Source organism: Mustela nivalis (genome assembly GCF_964662115.1).
Source record: "Mustela nivalis genome assembly, chromosome: 2".
Classification (NCBI taxonomy): domain Eukaryota; kingdom Metazoa; phylum Chordata; class Mammalia; order Carnivora; family Mustelidae; genus Mustela; species Mustela nivalis.
In genome coordinates, this window is record NC_139021.1 from 83,340,663 (window position 1) to 83,357,292 (window position 16,630).

General features: G+C 37.5%; 1 protein-coding gene across 11 annotated transcripts in view; it reads right to left on the minus strand.

The window, feature by feature from the left end:
* Positions 1–16,630, minus strand: part of RP1 (RP1 axonemal microtubule associated) — a 357,833-nt gene that overhangs the window by 104,953 nt on the left and 236,250 nt on the right. For 10 of the 11 annotated variants that reach the window (XR_014308427.1, XR_014308428.1, XR_014308429.1 and 7 more), the window contains exons 18-19: positions 3,309–3,460; positions 67–221 (exon numbers count right to left, since the gene is read on the minus strand). Coding sequence is in view for 8 of the 11 variants with exons in the window: in XM_082719229.1 (XP_082575355.1) it covers positions 67–221; positions 3,309–3,460 (307 nt within the window). In the remaining 3 variants the exon portion in view is untranslated. Of the gene's footprint in view, positions 1–66; positions 222–3,308; positions 3,461–16,630 lie in introns of those variants that run through there. The other variant, XM_082719225.1, reaches the window with a different exon arrangement.

Sequence of the window (16,630 nt, forward strand, 5' to 3'; positions counted from 1 at the left end):
TCACACACACACACAGCATTATCCATGTTGCAACACACTCTGAAGTACTGCAGGGGCCAGCACTACCTTTCACAGGTGAAGACAGACTCCGATGCAGTCCCAGGTTCTCTGACCACAACCTTCTCACAGTACCAATACTGGGATTCCTCACTGGCCTCGCAGTGCAACAGCACCTTCTGCAGTTTTCCAAGTGACACTGTTTCCACTTGAAATGTATCAGTCTGGTGCAGGAGACAAACCCCACAGAAATAATAGGAGTACAGCACATGACAAATGCAGGCAATAATAATACCCCAAGACTGCCAAAAGCAGCCCAATACTTTAAAAGAAATAATGTTACTACCATTAACATCAAAAGGAATAAGAAGGAAAGAAAGAAAAATAAGCAAATTACTTTTACCTATTCAAAATACATTTCTGTGCTTTTTTTCTCTTGCAGTTTTATTTTCTCCATTTATAACAGTATCCAGTGGAAAAAATAAACCCTAATACAAAGGCTTCTGGTTTGTGGCTTTTCTCTTATGCAGATTCCTGCTCCTGTGACAAAGTTTAGTAGGTGGACAGGTTGAAAACCATGAGCCCTAATATGCAAAATATTTAGTTTCCATGGATACTTTGAGGCACATAGGGACAAACTTTTCCTTCCTCTTCCCTTCCCTCTTTTTTCCTTTCTTCTCTTTCTCCTTCCCTCCTTTCTTCCTTTCCTCTGTGCTTCAACAAACCCTCCCCTATACTTCTCTCTGTAAATAATATGTAAAGCACATTCTTGGGTTTGTTGTAAAAGAGCATCCTGGAATCTTCATTCCTAAATAGAGTTGCTTTGTCACGCCAAAAAGTCACCAACATTTCTAGAGAGATGTAGAATCTAAAGTAAATGCTATCCTGGTTGGAATAAAAGGAATTCCTTCACACATCACTTCCCCATAGATTGTTGTTGAGAATAACTTCCTAAAGTTACCTAAGGAAAGGGTCATGAATTTAATTAAGTCTGCAATGTTCCCAGAAATGACTGTTGATTATTAGCTACCATTACCCTACTTTGTGGTTAAAATGCAAACCTAGTGTATATGGGAGACATTGTCTTAACAGCTGCCTACACCATTACCAGGTTAAATTTCAATTCTGTATATGAAGATGTACTACCTGGATGTTAACTCTTGATTCCCTGTTGTTCATGTAAATTTTTAAGCTAAACTCAAAACATTACTAGTCCAATGGTATTTCTGCAAACAAGATGAAGATTGTACATGTTCTCGGGTGTGCCTGAATTCCCAGTGTGCCTCTACAATGCACAATTTCACAATATACATCACCAGTTGTTGCAGATGTGCTTGATGTCCCAGCCCCTGTCTTCCAGGTCCCTTTCTGAGTTCTCCTGCTGCTTTGGTAGACAATTTAGGCATGCTGACAGCTTTCTTTCTCAACCCTCTAGGTTACACTTACTCTTTGCCTGAGGGCTTCCCTCTTGTGGGAGAGTTTTGAGGGATGTTCTGCAGGGTTTCTCAAGGTTCCCAGCAAGAAGGAGTTCCAGCTCTTTAATGTCCCTATATGGCTTTTCTCCCTTTCCTGCCTCATTTTCCCAACTCCTTCACTCCAAAGATAGTTACTGGGATCACCTCCCAAATAAATTACTATAACCCAGTCTTTGTCTAATTGTCTGCTTTGAAGCAAATCCAAACTATGATACTTCAACTTCCAGAAAGATTGTCTAAATCAACTTCCTGTTTACTTCTTGTTTCTTCAAGTAACTTTAGTTTTGAAGATAGAATTAAATTGGGTCTATTACATAGTCTATTACATATTAAATGGTCTATTACACCATTTTGATGACAAAACTGGACACTGTAGAGGAATATGACAATAACCAGCCCAATCAGTGGCTAAGGATGTGAGCTGTGGCTGGTGTGAAATTATTCTGGTAATAAACTAAAAGGTTGTTGTCACAGTTTCTCAACTGTAAAACTCTTGAAATCATTTGGCATTCCCATTACATTCCATGCATTGAGGGAAAAATAGAAAAATGTGAAATGAGCCAAGGAAGAAAAATACTTTTATATCTCTGATTCTGAACTTCAAAACATACCACTAAACCCATGTTTTTACTTATCTATACATTGATTACAATTATATCTCCTGCCCAATTTTAATTTCATCTATAATGCCCCTTCTCCATTCTCTGGTAAATGTTATATACAGTAATGAACTAAAGATTAACAGTGAAAATGACTTGTGAAATCTTAACATGCAACCTCACATGATGCTTCACACTAATAGACCAACTAGCAGACAAGCAGGAGAGATGACGCTCCCATCATCATATATATAGCAAAATGGCAAGGTGAAAAAATCTGAGACTAAAGGAAAGCTAGGAGGATTCCTTGGGGAGAACATCACTGATCACTCAGTATAATAATTGTAATAAGATCATGACATCTAAAACTTTGTTCTACTCAAAATTAATTCATGTGTGATGGCAAAAATTAGGCACAGTTTTTCTTATTCCCTCATCCAAAGCAGATTCAGCTTTCTTCACTCTGTTGAAAGCATCTATGTAACTTTCAGTGACAAGACAAGCTTAGGTGATCTTTAAGATCTGTTTCAAAATAATTCACGAACTAAAAAAAAAAAGCTTGAGAAGTAGCACTCTCAAACTGGTTTGAGAGCTTTCTTTCTGAAAAATATATGCTAGGGTTACATAATCCTTATTTTTAGTTACAGACCCTAAATAGGGCTTTCTTTCTATACATAACAAAATAACATTAAAAATTAACTTGGTTGATCATGTATTTACACATTTCACTGCCACTCCTCAAACATGTAACATATAGGAAGACTCAGGGTTATATATATACATAGACAAAAGGGAATAGTGAAGGGCTTAAGGTGTGAAAATAATTTAGTTGATTCCATTCAAGATGTTTTAAAGAAAGTCTATTGTGTTCCTATGTGAAATGTACTATAATGGCCCTTCTATGACCTGACCTTTTAGAATAATACTTTGTACTTTTCAGTTCTAACAGGGCATGTTTATATATATTTTCCCTAATATCATCTCGTTTTTTTCTTATAGTATCACGAAATTTTAATGTAATTTTCTTTGTTCTATTATTCACTCTTAATCTAGTGCATCCCATTTTTCTTTCAAGAAATTCTAAAACAAAGGATATTAGGAAGTCAGGAAACGTTGTGTTAAGCATGTTCTAGAATGAAAACTTGAAGGGTGTCAAGCACCTTTCCGTTTTCAATTAAAAGTATCCACCTTCAGGGAGATTGCTAAACACATGGGAAATTTATCTGTGTGGACTCACCTGTCCTCTTTGAAATTTTACTGGCATATTAGATTTGTCCAGCAGTCTAAGACCGGAGTCTCCCCTCTCTCCACAGAGACACAGGGAAACTTCAGACTCTGTTTCTGCTTGCTTCAGTTGCCCAGTATGGACATCAACATAGTATCTCACTACTGGCAAAAAAAAGGGGGAGAGAAAAAAAGAAAATTCATTAGCTGGGAATTCGTACAAACCGAACCCGGATCCATGGGTTAAGCTATAGGAAAAGCAGTTTATGAGAATTCCTCTTACCTGGACTTTCTGTAACTATTGAGAGATTTTTAATTTTTTTCAATTATTAACTTTAATTATGAATTGGCATTTTTATACCTAGAAGATCTGTAGCTTTTTCAAAAAGAGAAATAAAAGAATTTTTTTTAGGATTTTATTTATTTGACAGAGATCACAAGTAGACAGAGAGCCAGGCAGAGAGGTAGAAGCAGACTTCCTGCTGAGCAGAGAGTCCGATGTGGGGCTCCATCCCAGGACCCTGGGATCATGACCTGAGCTGAAGGCAAAGGCTTTAACTCACTGAGCCACCTAGGCACCCCAAGATTTTTTTAAAAGGCTGTTCTTAGGGTGCCTGGGTGGTTCAGTTGGCTAAGTGTCCAACTCGTGATTTCAGCTCAGAATGTGATCTCAAGCTAGTGAGAGGGAGCAACACATCGGCTTCCAAACTCAGCATGGAGTCTGCTTAAGACTCTCTCTCTTTCTCGGCCCCTCCCCCGCCCTGCTCTTTCTCTCTGTCTTTCAAATAAATAAATAAATCTTAAAAAAAAAAAAAAAAAGCCTGTTCTATGTATGACATGCTTAGTATTTTAGTGGCAAGGGTGGCAATGTTATTGTACATGATGCTTTAAGTTTAAACTGAGGTAAGTGTGAATGAGAAAATGCATCAAAAGTGAGGTGATGGCTTGAGGTGGTCACTGACCCAGACAGCCAGATGAGGTCCAGACCTGACATTATATCTTTCTCATAGCCTTAGCCCCTGCAACTGTAGTTGAACCATAAGAACCTCTGAGATCACATTTAATCCCAGCTCTACCGGTGACCATGCTGTCTAACAGAAAAAGTCATTTCTCAAGGGTAAACAACCCTCTTAGAACTAGAAAAAATAGGGGCACCTGAGTGTCTCAGTCAGTTAAGCATCTGTCTTTGGCTCAAGTCATGATCCTGGGGTCCTAAGATGAGAGGTTGAGCTCCAAGTCTGGCTCTCTGCTCAGTGAGGAATCTGCTTCTCCCTCTACCCCTCCCCTTCCCCCATTGTGTGCACATATGCTCTCTCTTTCTAATAAATAAAATCTTTTTTAAAAATTAGTAAATAATAAAAAGGTAGAAAAATGCTCTGTAACTAAGTTCAGAAGTAAATTTAAGCAACTATAAAACAATTTGTATACACAATATGTGGTACTAAAAATTGATAACACACATGGAAAAATGGCTTGTCCTTTTTCTAGTACAGGAAGCTCACAGACAACATCCCCCTCAGTTTGCATTTGAAAGAAACATGCATTTATTACAAAATCTAGGGTCTTCTTGCTCTTTGTGTGTTGTATGTTCACCTGGATTTAGAAGAAACAATGACTGAACTGTGTGATTTCCAGTTCCCATAGAACTTCAAGATGCACCCCAGGGGTTGCTAAAATGTACTTCATACTCTGACATTTGTTGTTGTTTTTGTTGTTAATAGTGGTAGTAGTAGGGACTGTTGCTTATTATTTGCCAGTTATTATGCTACGTGATTTGTCTTGATGATCTCTTTTAACCATCACCAATTAGATTGGACAAATTCTTATAATTTTATAGATAAGAAAGTGGAGGCTTGGAGATTTGAAATGGACTCTCTCTGCTTCAAAGCTTTCAATTTCATGATAGCAGTTGCTAAAGAAGAATTCTATAGGAGGAACTCCAAAAGAGATTTTGTGTTCATTTTAGTCACCAAAGCAGGCACACCCCAGCATTTAGAAAATTGCCCATGTCTTTTAAATGCATTCAATAGCCATAGACTGTGCCCAGCCAAAGAACTCCAAAAGAGATTTTGTGTTCATTTTAGTCACCAAAGCAGGCACACCCCAGCATTTAGAAAATTGCCCATGTCTTTTAAATGCATTCAATAGCCATAGACAGCTGCCCAGCCAAAGTGATTCACTTTCCAGCAGGTGGTGAGCTGCCTCTGCCTCCCAGACTGGTGATCGCTCAACAGACTCCTCACCGCTCTTGCTCCTTGGTGGCCATTTCACAAGAAGGCTCTCTGCACTTTATCTTCCCCTTAACATCTCAGCAAAAGGCTTCCAGAAGGAATGTCACAACTGCCTGCCTCTCCTCCAATCACAGTGGATAAAGTGCCCCCCTCCCTTGAAGAAGCTAGTTCATCTTCTATATAAGTCTCTGGCCTCCTGAATTTCCTCTGCCTCCTAGCCTTGGGAGCAGGCCCCACTATTTCCCAGGTGGCTTATTCTCATAACCTGATGGCTGCCATTTTGTCTCCCTTCAAACCCTGCTTTTCAGCTGTTTCAACAGAAAGCATTCTAAAGTAGAAATCTGATCGTTGTGTATACTGCCCACAACTTTTTCAATATTCCTAACTATAGCACAAACTCCAAAATCCTCAGAATGATGAGCAGTTCATAATCAGGCCCAGCTGAACTTGATGAAGACTTCTCCCTCATATCCTAAATCCAGTCATACTAATCTATTATGGTTCCCCAACTGCCCACATTCCTTCTCACCCCAGGGTTTCTGTGCCCACTTGCTTCCGTACATAGAACAGCTTTCACCTGATACATTACCTTTCATACAATGCCCATCCTGCATTACACGACTCAGATAGAACTTCTTCTGAGAAGGGGTCAGTGAGCCCCTGGTCTGGGTTAGGCGACCCTACTTTGTAATGCATGGCAACCTACCCATTCATGACTAAGACTTAGCACCTAATCTGTGACTGACCTGATGGAAGGGATCATGTCCTAATCACCTTGTTTCTTCCACAAGATTTCACAAGGCAGTCCCTAGGTTGTTTTTTGATTGAATGATTAATTAAACAACTACGTGAAAATGGGTATTTGTCGACATAAGTAATAAAACTAAATCAATGCATCTGTCGCTAAAGCCTGATTGTGTCTTTACTGCTCCAGGCAAGAGACCATTAAAAGAACACTGGATTTGCAAACAGAAAATCTGGGACCAAAATCTAGATCTACCATTTTACAACTGTTTGTCCATGAAAGATTTGCATACCCACTTTAAGTATCCATTTTTTCATCCATAAAATAGCTCACATGGTTGTTGTGAAGATTAAATGAGATTATATATAAGAAAGGTGCAAAACTTTTTATAAACTGCACAAATAATTCATATTTACATTAGCCATATTTACATATGAATATATCAATAAATATAAACATGATTAATATAATGTATTCCATTAAATTTGGAAATGTCCCCCTCTCTGAATCATATCATGCTTTATTTCTATACCAATAAGATAGAAAATTCAGGAATACTAAGAGCTAGAGACCAGTAGCTTTTTAATCCAAAGTAGATACAATGCTCAAATAAAATTATTTTTGCCATCTGTCTGAAGTTTTAAAACTTCAGTTGCCCCAGTGGTCCTGAAACTCAGAGGTTGTTGACTTGGCAATTGGACAGACAGGAGTGGTGGATGAATAAAAAAAGAGTAACCCACATCCCACAGCTGAAGATCCATCTCACGAGCCACCTTGTTCCTAAAATCATAGCAAGTGAGAAATGATGTTTAATCTTTTTATTTCCCTTCCTAAATCCTATTGTGTTTTTTTTCTCTTCATTGGGGATAAAAAGAGATATTACTTCCTGAACTATATAAAGTAAGATGCTCATCAAAAGAGCAAGCAAACAGAATTCCTAAACAAAAAAGGCTAACCGAGGGTATGAAGGAATTTCCAGCTCCTCCAAGTGCTTCCGTGCAGATGACCCCTAAAAGTGACACACAGACCCTTGACCTCCTTGCAGTGACATTTCTTATGGTGATAATCATAGCACTGCACTGGCTATGGTTGGGAGTTTAACAAAAAAAAACCCTTTACCATCAAGGAGAGTATATAGATTATATGTGGAGGTGTATTAGTGTGAATTAGTGTGTATATTAATGTGCTTATTGTATGTGTGTAGTGTGTATAATTAGTGTATATAGTGTATTAAATAATACAAGACTACATTAAAGCAGCATATCAATAAACACTTCTTTTTTTGCATAAACACTTATTAAAAGAAACTAAGTTCTGTGGGAGTTAAGGATAATGTGAAGATTAGGATACAATAAGAATAATTTCAGATGAAACCTAGTGGGTGCTTCAGATAAATGAGGGTCATAAGCAGATGAATGGAAGTCTTCTGGATTCTGCATTTGAAACCTTCCCCAGGAAGCATAAGGTTTTTACAAAATCCTTCTATCTAACATTCCAACAAGCTCTTCCTCCACACTAAACTCTCTTGTGGAACTGGCAAGAAGCCTCTGGTTTCCAAGGCACCACCACCATCCCTCATCCTTAGAAGTACTCACTATTGAGAAAGTCTCAATCATTTTAGTTAATTAAGCGCAATCCCACTAACTCCACTGAAAAGCCTTTGGGGGTGAGGCCTCTGGATGAGTTTCATTTACCTTCAAAGTAATGGTGCCATAACATAAAAAACAACAAATCTACATTAATTTGTTTTGTTTTGTTAAGCAATATAGAGATACAGCAGTGGTTTCTGACTGGGTGAGATTTTGCCCTCCCAGGGACATGTGGCAGCATCTGGAGACATTTTTGGTTGTCACAACTGGGGGTTGGTGAAGGTGCTACTGGAATCTAGTGTGTAGAGGCCACAGATGTTGTTAAACATTCAACAATGCCTAGGACAGATCCCATGACAAAGAATTATACAGTCCCAAATGTCAAAGTGCTAAGGCCAAAAAATCCTGGGACAGAAAGATAAATATTTTATAATAGATAATTCAATAATTCAACAGAATGATTTAGGTTAAGAGAGATACATTCGTTCATAGATCTTATTTCCAGTTGTGTTTGTTTTTATTGTCACAATTTTTTCTATTATTAAAATAATAAAATTATTTTAAAATTACTAAAGTATTAAGATGAGTAGTAAACTTTAATTATGAAAGTATAAAGGTCAAAATTCCTGGATGGTCACAATGCATAAGCTCAGTCATACAGTAGCTAATTGCAGGACATGGTGAAAGATTTACCTCAAGTGGGACAAGCCTGAGCTTGGGTCACAAGACCTCCATTTATGTCCTGGCCCTGCTACTTCCTAGGTTTATGACCATGGATAGAAGTTGTACATGACCTGTGGTCTTCAGGTTCTCATTTGCAAAACTGGCATATTTCTGTCTTGCCAGGTTGCAGAATGAATGTTTTAGAACCAGAGTGCTTTATGTAATAAAGTGAGATAAAATTATCTTGTAGAAAAGAGAAATAGAAAGTTACTTTCCAAAGCAGAGCTTTCTCAAGTGTGGGTTACTATATCTAGGAATATTGAAAGACATATTCATCTGGAACATCTGATTTGCCCAGTTGGCAGTAAGAGAGAGTGGTACATGTGCCTGAGAGTCAGATACTTCTTTCCAAATCCATGTGCCAGCTCTGTGATGCAGGGAATCGCTTATCGTCAATTCAAAAAACTCAACATCCTCAAAAGGGATAATCGTATTATGTACTTCAGCGATGTACTGTATGGTGACTAACATAGTAAAATAAAAAATAATATTATTATTATCTACTTTGTTATGATATGAATGATATGAACATTAAAAGGGACTATCTATACCCTGAGTGCTCAATAAATGTTTACTGGTACAGATGGTGCTAGGAGGAAGAGGAGGATCACCATGAATCACAGATATTAGTGATCAGAATTCTTAACTGTTATTTGGGATTATTTGTGGTTGCACCTCTCTAACATCCTCCTGGAGACTACCTAAGGAAAACTTCAACCAAATGCTCATTTCATTATCAGGAAGAGATTTCTATTCTAAATCCCTTACTTCTGCTCTACTAAGATGAGCTGACCAAGATTTTTTTGGAAGACAGATAAAGGCCTACTTTTCCTCTCCTTCCATAAGCCAACCTAAAGTAGCTTCTCCTGCTTCCTCTCATCAGGGCTCTACCCTGAATTTTCTAGCTCATCATTGAAGAAGGCCATACACAAAAACACCATCCCTCACCTGGAGGGAATTCGAAAGCTATCCTCTCACCCCTCCTTCACTCATCCTATCCCCCCAGAAAAGCCCCCCAGTACTTCTAGTCTCCTGGTTTCCTATCTATATAATCCTTGCATGCTTTCATTGAGGTGGTTCCCATTCCGGTCTTCTGTAACACCAGGCAGAAACACATAAGAAAAAGGACGTCCATTTCCTGAAAACAGCAGGGACTGCCCTAACCTCTCCACAGGTTTACCTCTTCCACTAAAGTCAAACCTATTCAACCCTTCAGAGATGGCCCAGTAGCCTTTTCCCTACCTGTCCTTCATGCCTATCTTTAATGCCAACCAGGACACCCAGTGGAGTCAGAGTCAGGTCCAAGTGGGGTAGAGGTAGGGTCACAACTGTCGCTGGGACACACTGGATCATGAGCGCAGGTGGTTACCACCATCTATGTTTTATCTACTTTATTTTATGAAATACTTTTCATATATATTATGTAACCCTAAATTTAATCTTATCTTTTCTTGGATAAGAAATGACATACAACAAGTGTCAGTCCTTTCTGAGAACTGAACTTGTGGATAGTTGTCTCCTGGACCCGGGAAACAAAATAAAGATGTATATAAAAAATACATAAAGATGTATTAAGGTGAAGTTAAGAAAAATGCTTTTAGAAATCCCATTCTGAAGTGTCATAAACCTTTGCTCCATAAAACAAAAAATGTGTACTATGTCTATTCTTATTACATATTCGACTGAGACAATGTTTCTTAAAAAAATAATAAAAGCAAATAGTCACTGACATAGTTTTTGAGTACTTGAAGTATTTATAGTATTATATTAGATCTGTTCCTGCAAGCAGGGGAGCAAGTACTGATGTCAGTCATTAGTATTTCCTTCTTAGAGTTGTGAATATGAAAATAGAATGAGGTTTAAATGTGTTCTCAGAGAAGAACGCTAAGCGTTCTTGCAAATCAGACACAAAGTAAGCTTGACTCTAAGCCTCCTTATTTCTGATTCTGTTTTTTGTGGTAACACCCTATTTGTTATAAGGACTGTACAAGAAGGATTAACTAAGGTATTTACAACTGACTGAGGGACTATCAAATACATGAATTATCTTTGGTTCAAATAAGCTGGCACACCTTTTAGGATGTTTCTATAAACTGCTGGAGTCTTTTGAGATTAAACATTTGACTGGAGATTTTGTGAGAAGAGAAAGCTGGTGCTTCCTGCTGTTCATTGAACTAGAAAATCCTCAAAAGCAACCATTTTTCTTACCACATTTTAGAACTCACTCTTTCTCTTCTGTGGCTCTTTCTAGAACCCTGAAGTGAAGAACTAACTAAAAATGGAAAAGAACTTGAAATATTTACAAAATGCTTTAGACTTTAAAAAAAAAAAAAAAAAAGGAATAAAGAAAGAAAAGAAAGTAATTTCTTAACCGAGTTTAGCTCCCCCCAGCACTGCCTAGAGCTCATATCAAGTAACTTATCATATCTTATCAAGAAGTAGTAGTATAAAAATAACAACAAATGCACCTAAACCTATGACCCACTTCAATTCAAAGGCACAGAAGAATCAAGAAGTGTCAGGATAGTTCCTGTTCTATTTAAGTCAATTAATCCAAGTCACGTATGTAGCCCACACTGCAGAGGGAGTCTAACACTTGGAGAGAGAGCAGTGGGCGAAGAGTCAGGAGGAAGGCCTTTGGTCTTGACTGGGCTAAAGAAATAAAACAATCTAGAAAAAGTACAGAGTTCTGGTTTGGATAATTAGTTGGATGGTGACACCTCTACTCAATGAGTAAGAGTGAGGGAGAAGCAAGCTGGGTATGGAATGAAAAGCTCTGATTAAGCTTTGCCTCATTTCTCACTTGATATTCACACCTTGTGAGATAGTCAGGGTAAGTATTTCTGAATCCTATATTACAGCAGGGAGACGTCTGAGAAAAAGCAAACAAAAGACTTTAGAAATCAAATATCTTTCAAGTTTTTGGACTCCACATCTAAGATTTCTTACTTGAATTTTAAATAGTCAAAGTCAATTCCAGAGAATAAAAAATACAAACCCCAAGATTCGAAAATAATTTAGTTTTATATGATAGTATTTCCTAAAATAAAATTTACCCTTAGGTTTTTCAATATTCAAAGTTAATTGCTATATGATTATGTTCAGTTATAGTCATCCTATTTTGGGGCTAACTGTTACCTGGAATCAATTTAGTGACTTGGCTTAATATTTTACACCAGTATTTAGGAAGTTAAATAGCACAACCAGTTAATGTGGCTGAGATAACAAGTTAGACCTCTAAAAAGGTATCTAAAGTATGATCAAGGGGAAAAAAATACTTTCATACTCTGAAGGATATAAAAATCTACCACAAGACTAACAGCCCCAAACTGCTAAAGCATCATGAAATGGGACAGCCAATCCCTGCTAAAAATCTAAATGTTAAGCAGAAAAGCATGTTTTCACCCATTTTAACTTGGGACACCAGGGATAATTTCAACAAACACTTGCTAAAAACACTTGGCTTCCCCAAAAATAGTATCCCGTGAGTGTTCTTATTGTTCATCACCAGAAACTATTGGCTATAAACAGTGCATCCTTATCAATGGAGGGAACCTTCATGGCATACACCCCAATAATGACATATTTTCAGATTTCACAGTCCATAGGAAATAGCCTTTGATTATGATAGAATTATTGGGGGGTGTTTAAAAACAGTATTTCTTTTTGGCTTTAAAAACAGTATTTCTTTTTGGCTTTCAGATTGGGGCATCATCTACTATACTTCTACTTACAGTAAAAAGACCCAAAGCCCTGACTTTTGCTTTAGCTCTCATACAGAGCTGCCAAATGTGAGTACTATAAAAATGCCAGTATAGCTGAGAAAAAAAAATGCACTGATATTAAGCTTCAAAACCAAATTTTATTTTAGGATAGATGTGGGAAAAGAAAAAGGGTGAGTTCCCAAAAATATTTCTTCAATGGAACATACTCTCATTCCCTTCTAAAACAAACAAAGTGCTTAAGGAATGACAGTATCTTTGTCATATAAAATCTTCAGAATTTGTCTTAATTTCCTGAATGAATAGAAACAATTTTAGGAATGGCCTCAGTAGAAACTAAAGTTCATTTGTTGAGCTCCCCCTGCTGATTTACAGTAGCAAAATATTTATTATATCACAAGAAAACATTAACATAAGAACTCAAACTCATTCTTGGTTTCTTAGAAACCTAAAATTCCTGGATTACTTTAAGAAATTTTAACTAAGTAATTAAAGTCTTTTTAGTTCAAAGACTAAAATAGTTGACTGCAAGAGATGTATGGTAGTATTTACAATGTCGGAAATAACACATCAGAGTTCAACACAGAGGTTATAACACCTCAGTCAGGTTACCCCACCTTTCTGCTCATAACCTGAAAGTTGGGAGAAATCAATTTAGCTCCTGCAATAGATATTTTGAAAGACATATACAGTGAGAGAGGCATTTTCACTCAGGTAGATATGACAATTAAAATTAAAACTCTAAAAAGAGCAAAGCCATGGTCTGGTATATAGTTGGGTTAATTATGGGATAAACTCTTTAAAGACCAGTACCACATCTTAGGTGGACTTGCTGAAACTTCCAGCAGAGCCCCTTTCATGTAGTCGGTGCTCTAATAGCACTTCATGAAGTACTTTGAATATAAGTACAATTGCATATGCCTTTAGGCATCTGTTATTGTTTATTTTAGCACTCAAGTCCAAAAAAGACAGACCTGTCTCTCTCTTCCTCCCACTCAGACACACTAATATACAAAAGGAAAATTACCCTGGTCTTGATCTGTCCTAAAATCTAGAGTTAATTTAACTAGGACTATACTAGTACTGGTTAAAAAAAAAAGAAAAAAAAAAGGAAAAGTCCTTTAAGAAAAGGGAACTATTAGGAATATACAGAAGATACAAAGATTACTAAATTGCTTCACTTGGCAATGCATGCAGTTGAATAAAACTTTATGTTGCACCAGGATAAACTTCCATAGCAATTGTGAAATACTGAGAAAACAGATAATGGTTAGGGTTTAATTATCAGACAGAGATGATAGTCATGCACACAGAATTCTTCGCACATGCACGAGTAGGAATGCAAGACACAATGATGGAAGATCTGTAGGTCAATGCATTTATCAACTGACTCTACTTAAACTAGGTCAAGCAACTTGTGTCTGACAAAATTCAAGCTATTTAAAGACCATTCAAACACAAAATACTTGAGCTTTGCAAATAGACACTTTCCCTTTCATTGAGGAACAGTCATTAGACATATATATGTAGTTATGCACATTTCATGATCATTCACAGGCAGCACTCATACCTGAAATAGGCAACTCCCAAATACCTTTCTACTAACCATCTCTCCCTGCTCTTCCCTTACTCATCCCTCTCTACTCTTCAAGGCCTCTTCACAAAAGCTTCCTAGTACCTCTAGGGCACGTATTTTTCTTACTGGAAATCCATAGGTTTTAGATTTAAAGTTGGACCTTAAACTGCCTCCTAATTATTGTATGGTTGCTACTTGATTTTGCTTCTCCACTCAGATTGAAAGCAGAACCCATGGTTTATTCTAGTCTGTATCATGGCAATGGCTAAGGCCAGACCTATAGTGAGTTCGCCATTTCCTCTCAGATAGACCATCATAATCCAACCGTTCACCTAGCTGCTTCTAGGTTAAAAGCAGTTCCTTGGGATTTCACATTGACCCCCCTCTCAGAACTTTCTGTGGCTTGGAGATTTCAAAAGAGCGCATTAGCACATTGGCTAGTCATTTTCAAGTCATAGAAATTATAGACCCCTATTTATTATTAACTATGATTGAATTCATACAAACATAAGCCATGCACCTCAGTGTGCAACTGTTGTATCACTGAAAGATGACCTCTGCACATTCATCCTTACATCGCTCATTTCTTCACTGCAGGCTAAGACACATTAGTGCAAAAGCCTGCTGGTGGCAAACTCAAATTTTCTAAGTTTAAAAGTAGCCCAAATGATTTTACCAAACACACCCAAAAGATAGCCCAAACAAGCAAGTCTTCAGCCATTTAGAGCCTGCCTGCTTTGCGAATCCCACAAAAACCTCACCCAACAGCTGTTACCTATTGATAATATAGGGCCTTGTGATGAGGCCCAAAGCTGTTGCTGCTCTTTGGAGCTCTGTGACAGAGACTCCCGACTGTTCTGCTGACAAACCCAGACACATAAGGCCCCTCTCAGATTTTGCTCTCCCCTGGGAGTTCCTTTACCCTCTTTCTCTCCTGAGTAGCAATTCCCACCCTAGGCTATGCAGAGACTCCTGCAATGAGGGGCATTTCCTGCATGCAAACCTGTCGAGGGCTTTCACAATAAAATTTGTGTGACCTACTGCTGCTGCCTCCAGGTCATATCTTTTTCCTCAATTGTCTCCAAAATGCCTCAAATCCCTATAGTAATGCACAATATTCATTTCAAGGAATGTTAATAGATTTTACCTGAAAATATGGGTCCCATGGTGATTTTAGTTTAGAAATGCTGTTAAAACAGTTTTCTTTACCACAGGGCATCTCAGAGCCTTCACTACAGTTATACGCGCCCCAGATCTCCAAGAAAGGAATGAAAAAGTCAGTGTCTCACAAACTCATTTCACCACAGAACTATTTCCTGGGAACATCTTTGAAAGCAGAAGCATGGTCAGTCTCTCATACCAGAAGAGACCCCTGGGCTGCAGTAGGTGGGCATTAGAGAGGAAAGTAATTTCTCTGTGTGTGTCTTACAAATACTAGTTCCTAAATGTCATTATCCATTAAAGGAAACTAGGGCTAAACAGAAGAAAGTATTAGGTGAGATTAAATACCTTTTTCTGCCAAAAAAATGAAGAAGTGTTCAGAGTATGGATGGTGACAGGAAAGGAAATAGAAAATAAGAATGTGAATGGTCTTCCACTAAATGAATGTAGGATGATTTTAGCATCAAAATAAGGGATGATAAAAACAGATTAAACACATCAAAAAAATAAGAATCCATTAAGTTATTGCTGGTACAAATTAAATAAAATTTTTAGGTCGGGGAAAAAAGAAAGTTCTACACTGCTATAGAATACCAAATAATAGGGATGCCTGGGTGGCTCAGTTGGTTGGACGACTGCCTTCGGCTCAGGTCATGATCCCGGAGTCCTGGGATCGAGTCCTGCATAGGGCTCCCAGCTCCACGGGGAGTCTGCTTCTCTCTCTGACCTTCTCCTCGCTCATGTTCTTTCTCACTGTCTTTCTCTCAAATAAATAAATAAAATCTTAAAAAAAAAAAAAAAGAATACCAAATAATAAAAGGAGAAGGAAGGGCATAATCAGAAAAATCTGCATTTGGCAAGCATTCTAGCAATAATTGATTCTGGCAAGGATTATCAATAGATACTAAAATTAGCAGGTTAAAATTTTATGAGAACAAAGTGTCTCCCCCCAGAATACTATTAATTAATCACTAATTAATAAGTACAAAATACATAGCATTTTACATTGAAGAATTGTGCTAGACACCACTCTAATCAACTACTCTAAGTGAGTGTCACCAGTCATGGGAAAAAGTGATACCATGTACCTCTAGACAGGAGGTACTGAATGGAATACCACCCCTTTTGTGGAGTCTCTGCCAAAAATGAATAATTTGAATTTAATCATGACAAACACAAATTGAACGCATCTTACAAAGTAATGGGCTTGTACTCTGCAAATACATCAAGGTTATGACAGACAAGGAAAGACAGAAGAATTCCACATTGGAGGAGATTAAGGAAACATGACAACTAAATATAATTCACTATTCTGGACTGGATTCTTGTTTGGGGGAAATAAACAATGAAAAAATTAATGGTCAGTAGGTAGTGTATCTGCAACTATCTCTCAAATGATTGAAAAACATGCACAGGTATACACACACGGAGATATTTTAATAGAGAATGATAAAGTAAATGGGGTACAATGTTAACTGGATTCTGGGTAAAGTTCACTCTTTATTCCATTCTCATAATATTTTTATAAATTTGAAAATAATTTAAAATGAAAAAAAATTAAATTAAGCCATAGGAAAAGTCCTTTATT